The 8,253-nt window shown below is 31.2% G+C and overlaps 1 protein-coding gene across 1 annotated transcript; it reads left to right on the forward strand.

Moving 5' to 3' along the window:
* Positions 1-2,447: 2,447 nt before the first annotated feature.
* LOC115884462 (leucine-rich repeat-containing protein 70-like) lies at positions 2,448-4,377 on the forward strand. The gene is made up of 2 exons (XM_030903052.1): positions 2,448-2,766; positions 2,914-4,377. Exon 2 carries the CDS (start codon positions 2,915-2,917, stop codon positions 4,058-4,060), a length of 1,146 nt encoding a protein of 381 aa, XP_030758912.1. The 5' UTR covers positions 2,448-2,766; position 2,914; the 3' UTR covers positions 4,061-4,377.
* Positions 4,378-8,253: the final 3,876 nt, after the last annotated feature.

The following is an 8,253-nucleotide window of genomic DNA, read 5'->3' on the forward strand; positions in this document are numbered from 1 at the left end:
CAAGAAGATTAAATAAAGTTTTTTTTTGTTTTTTCTTCAAATATCCCTGATTTTTGGAATACAATAAAGTATAGTCTATTAAGTATAAATTTGTTTTATTTCTTCTAAAATTAATTCTTTGGAAAACAGCATATGAAAAGGAATTAAAACTTTATTAACTTTTAGCAAAATATTCCCAAAAATGGCGACAAAAATATTGAGTGAATTAGTTTAGAATGGTTAATAGAAATATTTTGACATGTCATGTGTCAACTGAGATGCTGGCATTTAACAAACAAACAAAATGGCCTTCAACATGTTGAAGGACTTTTTTGCTGCCAAAACAGTTGTTACATTAGGGTTCCCAACTTGAGCATCGGCGATTCCGGGACAATTATCTTTAAGCTTTTAAATAATTGAAACAAAAAATTAAATATTAGAAATTAAAATATATTACGTGTGTGGTACACACTTTTTTAGTTTCCAGGTCCCGGCCAAGGCAAAACTTTCGCCGGGACAAACTTTCTGATTCCTGGTTTAATCCCGGCCAAACCGGGACGGTTGGGAACCCTATGTTACATGACATGTCAAAATATTTCGTTGTTATTGAACATGGTGTTATCAAAGACTAGTGTAGTCTTTGGTGTTATTTTGCATATTTTTTTAATAACAATATTTTTTCCACTTTAGAGAATTAACAGAATTATATGACGTTTATTATAAATTACTTTAAATTTAAATTAACACCAGTTGCTAATCTAAAGAAAACAAGACTATTTAAAGTCTATCCTACGAGTCAGTGAATATTTCGACACATGACATCCAAAAAATGACAGAAAATACAAGTTACTTGTGAATTAAAATGACAAACACAACTGTCACCGTCGTGGATCTTCTGACTGGACAGACTATAGTACTGTAATAAAAAATTCTGAAGCTATAAAGAGAATTAGAAGGTTTGGTGATGAATTAACAAGTACAAAGATAATAAAAAAAAATAGCTGAACAAGGTCTTTCATGTTACTTTACATCAAAAACAAGCACAATGTTTATTGTATAGCCATTCAAATCAATACTATATACAGGGTGTTTCAGAACAAATGCGAAAAACTTCAGGGGGTGATTCCTTGTTAAAAATAAAGGGTACTTTGATTTATAAACGTTGGGTCAAAAGTCAATCATTAGGGAGATATCGCAGTACTTGAAAACGAAAAGAGATAGACTAATGAAATTTTATGGAAGCATTACTGTTATGAAAACACACTTTCTGGTATTTTTTTCACTTTTTTAAAATGAGTGGAAGAGGTTGAAATAAACTACCCCTATCATTCTTGTTAACGAAATTTAAAGAAAAATCGTATCAAACACATGCAAAAAAGTAATTGGATAGTTCAGTTTATTTAGAAACGTTTTTATCTCTTGTGTTTTTTTGATAAAACTCACCGATTTGAAATTAAAAAATAAAATGTAAAGCATTACATACATGTCAGGGCAGAAAACATTTTTAGATAGAGAAAAAAGGCTTCGGAATAATTAATTGATCGTAAGATAATAACGTATTGCAGTAGAGTATGTCAAATTAAATAATATTAGAAACATCCTAAAAAGTGACAGCGGTCGACTAGATTTTTTCCTAAGAAAATTACAGCAGCCAACTAGATTCTTTAACTAAAAATGTTTTTTGTCCTGACATGTAATGCTTTACATTTTATTTTTTAATTTCAAATCGGTGACTTTTATCAAAAAAACACAAGAGATAAAAAAGTTTCTAAATCAACTAAACTATCCAAATTAATGCATCTTGCATGTGTTTGATAAGATTTTTCTTTAAATTTCGTTAACAAGAATGATAGGGGTAGTTTATTTCAACCCCTTCCACTCATTTTAAAAAAGTAAAAAAATTACCAGAAAGTGTGTTTTTATAACAGTAATGCTGCTATAAAATTTCATTAGTCTATCGCTTTTCGTTTTCAAGATAAAAAATAAAAACATTATTTTCCCGCCATCTTTGTTCCGCGATATCTCCCTAATGGTTGACTTTTGACCCAACATTTATAAAGCAAACTACCCTTTATTTTTAACAAGGAATCACCCCCTGAAGTTTTTCGCATTTGTTTTGAAACACCCTGTATATATCTGATACACTGACAAAATACATTTAATTTCAACGCGAAAATGATTCAAGTTAAAATAAGGTTGATAAAGGGATTTCAAGATTTGAACCTGAATCTCGACATCTGATTGGCTGAACCTGTAGGCGAATAAAAACCCTTTGCGTTTATTTGAATTCTCGCACACTGTTGTCAATAAAATCTAACAATACGACTTAAAATAAATTTATCTCACTGCTAAACTCTGAATAATATTACATCTTAATAAAACAGAAACAGTCAGATCTTAAAATAGAATACCTATTACCACCAGTTTGTAAATAAACAGTTGGATTCATTTCAACAAAACTAGTCTATTTTTTCACTTCAGCAATAAAATCTGATGTCTCACTTAAACCCTAGAAATTTATTTAATTTAAAATAAGATAATTTTTTTATAAAATTTTTAATTAATATAACAAAGCCCCTAACTGGTCGGCAACCAAAAAGACACAACCTTGACACACCTGTTGATCTCACTGTTTGGATTTCTACCTGTGTTCAAGCCAACCAACAAGCAGCAAGGTCTGCGCTGATGTTACTTTACGTGAAAAACAAACAAGATTTCTCAACTTAATGGCATTTTAAGCTTGTTTTATACCAGTTAATTAAGTCCTGTCGATAATTTGATTAATAGGTGAGTACCTGGTAGTATGTACCTCTAAGAAAATGCATGAAAAAACCTAATGTGTGTAAAATAATTGGAAATCCCTTAATAGGAAATCCCCATAAAATATGTATGATTCTTTGATGTAACCATAATGTTTTATGTTTATCTTTGCAGAATGAAGACCAGCATGGAACATATATTAATTTTATGTATGTTATTTCTGTTGGTGCAGTCAGACATTAACAAGTGTAGAAATAAGTTACTGGAAAAATGCTTCTGTGGAGAACAATATATAGACCGTACAAGGATGTTTGTTGTAAATTGCACAAACGTTGGATTTACCAATACAGATGCTCTAGCAGTGCTTCCTGAAGAGACCCAGATGTTAATATTCACTGGAAACCATCTGAACATATTACCCTCAAATATTTTCGGTGATGAAGTGGATTTAAGTGACTTAAAAGTAATTGACATGAGCAATAATGGTATTCAAGAAATCAAAGGTAAATCTTTTCATCATGTGACTAATGTAGAACGAGTTATTTTAAACCACAATAATATATCAATTGCTGAAGAGTATGATAGAAACTTCCATCACCCAAGGGTTTTTTCCAATTTTTTTAACTTGGAAGAACTGCATTTAACTAATGCCTTTGCAGACAATACTGATGCCGAGTTAGCTGATGATTTACATGACATTTTTGTTAGCAGTAATTTGACCAAACTTTATAAACTTCATTTGGAGCAAAATGAAATCAAAAACTGGAAAGATAAAACAGTTTTTTGTGACTTGCCCAACTTACACGACCTATATCTAGGTGATAACAATATACCTAGTTTAAATTTTGATATTCTCTGTTTAAAAAAGCTCAGATATTTAGATCTAGAAAGCAATAATATCACATCTTTCTCTGCAAAAGATTTAGAAGCATTTGATGTCCTGGCTAACAGTCCCGATAGGCAAGATCTTTTTGTGTTAGAAGTCAGAAATAATCCATTTAAATGCGATGCAGCAAAAGATTTTTACTCATGGATTAAAAGTACAAATATCAATGTGAGACATAAAGAATCTTTACAGTGTAAAACAACAAAGTATGGTCAAAAATATATTGTTAACATGAAGAGCTTGGCAGAATCGAGTCAGGCAAAAGTATCGCAAGCTTTGACAGTGCTGTTGGTTATTTTAGTGTTCATTTTATTAAGTTTGCTGGGTGCTTATGTCTATTTAAAGAAAGACAGTGTTCGAACAAAACTATCTCCAGTATTTGATGCCATAACTCGAAAAGTGCAATATACAACAATCGAATCTCAAGATGTCTAGAATAATTGGTGTATTTGTTATCTTTTAACTTAGACTTTTAATAGCTATTTTTCTGACTGACTTTAAAATACTTAACATTTAAATACTAATTTATTTGTTGCTTTTATCTAAATGTATTTGTATTATGCTAGCTGTTAATTTTTATGACTTTTTTAAGATTAAAATATATGTATATAATTAGGGACTTTAATATGAGAGCTGAAATCCTATGTAACATAGGTTTTTATTAATACTTGAAGGTTGTATAAAATTTTGTGATATTAAATCGATTTTTGTGACTTCTTGTAATGTTAATATAAGATACATTTCAAAATCCAGATTGTTTTATTCTTGCTATAATAAATCTTTAAAAAAATTGGACTTAAGTAAAACTTTAATTATTATTTTAATGATTAGGTACTTTGATAACTGTTACTTTTTACAATATTTTTAAGCTTAAAATATAAATGTAATTTGTTTTAAACAGTTAAAAGTTGTTATTTTTTAAGACAGTACAAGATAGTAGATATACCTAAAATATGTAACATGAAAAAATATTTAAAGAAAATTAGGATAAAAAAACCTTGATTAACGACATAATCTTAATAAATATAGGACATTAAGAAAAGTTAAATATACTTTACCTATTTTCTTGTGTTTACTTTTTTCACACTTTATAAATAGATAATTAATAAGAATATTTGCAAATTTTCCATAATTTATTTGACACATTTAAGTGAGGTTATGAAAATTATCATGAACATTACGGTTTCCTTTTTATTTATCTATGTCAGAACAAACTAACGGTTAATAGATGTCGCTAGTAAAGGAAAATATATTTATTTTTCCATAAGTTTTACTATTTTTTAATTAAAAAAACTAGGAGGTTATAAAAAACTAAATACAAATTACCTATTTTACTGTATTTACTTTTTTCATAATTGTTTAACGGTAAAAATTATAATATGGAAAATACAGATTTCTTTTTGACTGTTTTAAACCGAGGGTCACCTACTCGTCCATAGATGTCGCCGATATCGGAGGAAATTTTAAAATTCTGGTAGAATTTCCCGCTTTTTGAATTTTAAAAACGACATTTGGCAACGAAGGGGAGCACCCGTTTCTCCATCGATCTGCCGCAACGACGCGCGTCGGCGCCGTCCCGACGCCATCGCCGGGCGTCGGGTCAGTCGCGCTTTGTCGTCCAATAGCGAGCGACGTCTTTACTAAAAGCTCGATAACACATAACGCGAACACGGTGTGTATTCCACGGCAATGTGCTTTCGTATTTTTCCACATTAATCTCAAACGTAAGTGTCAAATTTTCACCTTGATTTGTTTTATAAATTCCTGTAACATTTTGACGACGGTTTTGAACAAAAAAAAATACAAAAGAATATCTATAAATAATTGAACAGGTTGACGCGAGCGGCCTACTTTTCGAAATTAAGGGTGAAATAAAAAAGAGAGCGTTTGGTGTAAGGGTCTACGACAAAAGACGCACAGTCTGTTGTTTTTTCTCTGTTGTTTGGAAAAATTAATTAATTTTTGGCACGAATTCACGGATTGAAAGTGGTGTGATGATGCGCGATGTTTTTATCGACTTATAGTGTCGTCCTTGTGTCTGGTAGTGTCACTCTGAACTGCAACAGTTCTGTTCTAGGGTTTGTTTTAAAGATAAAATTTGTTGAGCTTTTGATATTAAGTGTATGAGTATCTTGCAAAATTTATAAAACTACCTACTCATCTTTTTTTTCTCTAAAAAGTAATTATTTATGTCAAGTCTTTTTTTCCCAAGTTTTTTGTTCCTTTGACATTTTACAAGATTGCTAGATTTAAATCTAGCTTTCTTTGTGTGGCAATAATGCTAGAATTAGGGCAACTTTATAATCAATAGATTTTTTTATTTCGATAATAAATAAATGAGATTTTATAAATAATAATTACTAAAACAAAAAATATTCGTTTATGTATATAGAATAAATGTAGATTTAATATACAGTATGTCACCGGATTTACAAGAGGGAAACCTTTTATTTATTATTTTATGAATTTTGAGAAAAATGCATTCCTCATAAAAATTTTTGCTTACAAAATGGTTAATCCCGTCTCTACTTTTCCAAATTACCATTATAATTTCGCTTTCATTCATTCATTGATAGTTATTATTCATTTTGATTAACTATAGTCATATTTTTTGCTGTTGTTATTACATTTTCCGATAACTATTATTACCTATACTCTTTCCATAGCATTGAACTAAATATATTTTATGCTTCTTTAACATTTTAAAACAGCAAAAATATGACGTTTACTAAAATTCTATAAATAACAATTTATCAAAGAATGAAAACGAAATTATATTGCCATAGAAACATTGGCGTAACTGCAGGGATGTCTGGGGGTGCCGCGCCGGGCCCACCCAAAGAAATCTTGAATTTTGACAAATTATGACTCTTGCAAAATAAAAACACTAAATCACCACAATACACCAAAACACTTTTACTTTTACACTGGACGCGCGTTTCGCTAACCATGTTATTAGCATCATCAGCAGATGATTATAAACTGTTTCAGTTTATAATCGCGCGTCCAGTGTAAAAGTAAAAGTGTTTTGGTGTATTGTGGTGATTTAGTGTTTTTATTTTGCTGTGTAACAGCAAAGGTTCCAACCCTCAACTGTAATATGACTCTTGGATAAATTAATTTTCTATAGTTTTACGTAGATAATATAATTTTGTTTGGTTTAAAAAATGTGTGTTACGTTTTATTTTTTTTGTAATTGTAGGTATTATAACCAATAAGTCTTTCAAATTTATTGAAAAAAATGTATTCAAAAATTGTCTTTATTTTTTAATATTATTATCCTTCATTAAAAAATGTCCTAGCCCTCCCCCCCCTGTGTTTAACCCTTGGCCCCCAGGATGAATTGCTATAGTTACGCTTGCATATAGAAACGCGTTTTAATTTTTAGGACTTTAAACATTTTTATTATTTTTTAAAAATTCGACTATATTTTCATGGTTTCTTTCTGTATAGAAATTTGAAAAAGTATAAATAGGCGATGATGTCATTTAAGACATCCCACATCGCAAACGGGACTGTATCTACGATTTTTTTTTATATATTGTACTTAAGGACCGATGAGACTAAGTTATACCCAATTTTGCAACCCTCAAAACCCTATGCTACTCCCGTGATACTCAAAAAAAAAAAATTTTGGTACTTATTTCAGTTTTTTTGAAAAAACTATGTTAAGAAAGCATTTTTCAAATTTAATTGTTCTATACTTTTATAAAGTCAACTAAATTTCCTACAATTTAAGCCCAACCCGAACCCTCTAGGCTAATTCGTTGTTCAAATACAGCCAATCAAATATCGGCAATTTTTTTGAAAAACTAAAAATTTATAAGTACGGTTACATTCCAAAGCACGTATGGGCTAAATTAATGGCTCTAGAGAAAAGTCATGAGAAATAGAGTTGTAGAGAATTTATTCAGCTTTAATTTGATGTAAGAATGAGGCCGCTAGTCGTATTTTGCTCAAAAACTAAAATATAGTAAAACATCGAAGTTTAGGGGGTATCATGAAAACATATTTTATTAAACGTAATTAAAAATAAACAACATAAATATAATATGTATAAACTAAAAAATATAATACAAAAGCCCTACTTTATTTAGCCCCCATCCATTCCGGATCAGTCGGAGAGGGAGGAGGAGGAGGAGGAAGGACATTCTCTGACGATGGAGGTGGGTCCTCATATGTTAAATCGTCCAATTCCTCGTCCTCCTCATCCAAGATGATGGGAGTAACGTTGCTGCAGCTGCGCCCTTGGCTAAAAGGAACAGAGGATGGAGCACTTCAGTCCTGCTTTTCTGCAAGTGCAGGATCCTATGCAGCCTTTCTTGCATCTGCAAGCAACCATCTTAAGCAGGTTTTGAGGGGCACGCATAGTTATTGGCATAAGACCCTGTTGACTGGTGGTCCATCTTCAGTCGGATGGATTTTTCTCGACCCCCAACCATTTTTGGACCTGGTGGTAGGTTCTCCAAAAATGATGTTTGGCACCTTCTGTAGTTGGGGGAGGCGGGCAAGGTTTATTTTGGGCATTCCTGCCGATTTTACGAATGCCAAGTGCATGCTGTTCAGCGTGGCCTGATTCCCCATAGAGGTTCAACAAAATCTTCTCGCCAGCATTTCCTACTTCTTCC

Source organism: Sitophilus oryzae, unplaced genomic scaffold (genome assembly GCF_002938485.1).
Source record: "Sitophilus oryzae breed Bouriz unplaced genomic scaffold, Soryzae_2.0 scaffold_249_pilon_pilon, whole genome shotgun sequence".
NCBI lineage: Eukaryota > Metazoa > Arthropoda > Insecta > Coleoptera > Curculionidae > Sitophilus > Sitophilus oryzae.

Excerpts from the sequence above, each read along its gene's own strand:
- LOC115884462 (XM_030903052.1), top strand. The coding sequence starts at position 2,915 with ATGAAGACCAGCATGGAACATATATTAATTTTATGTATGTTATTTCTG.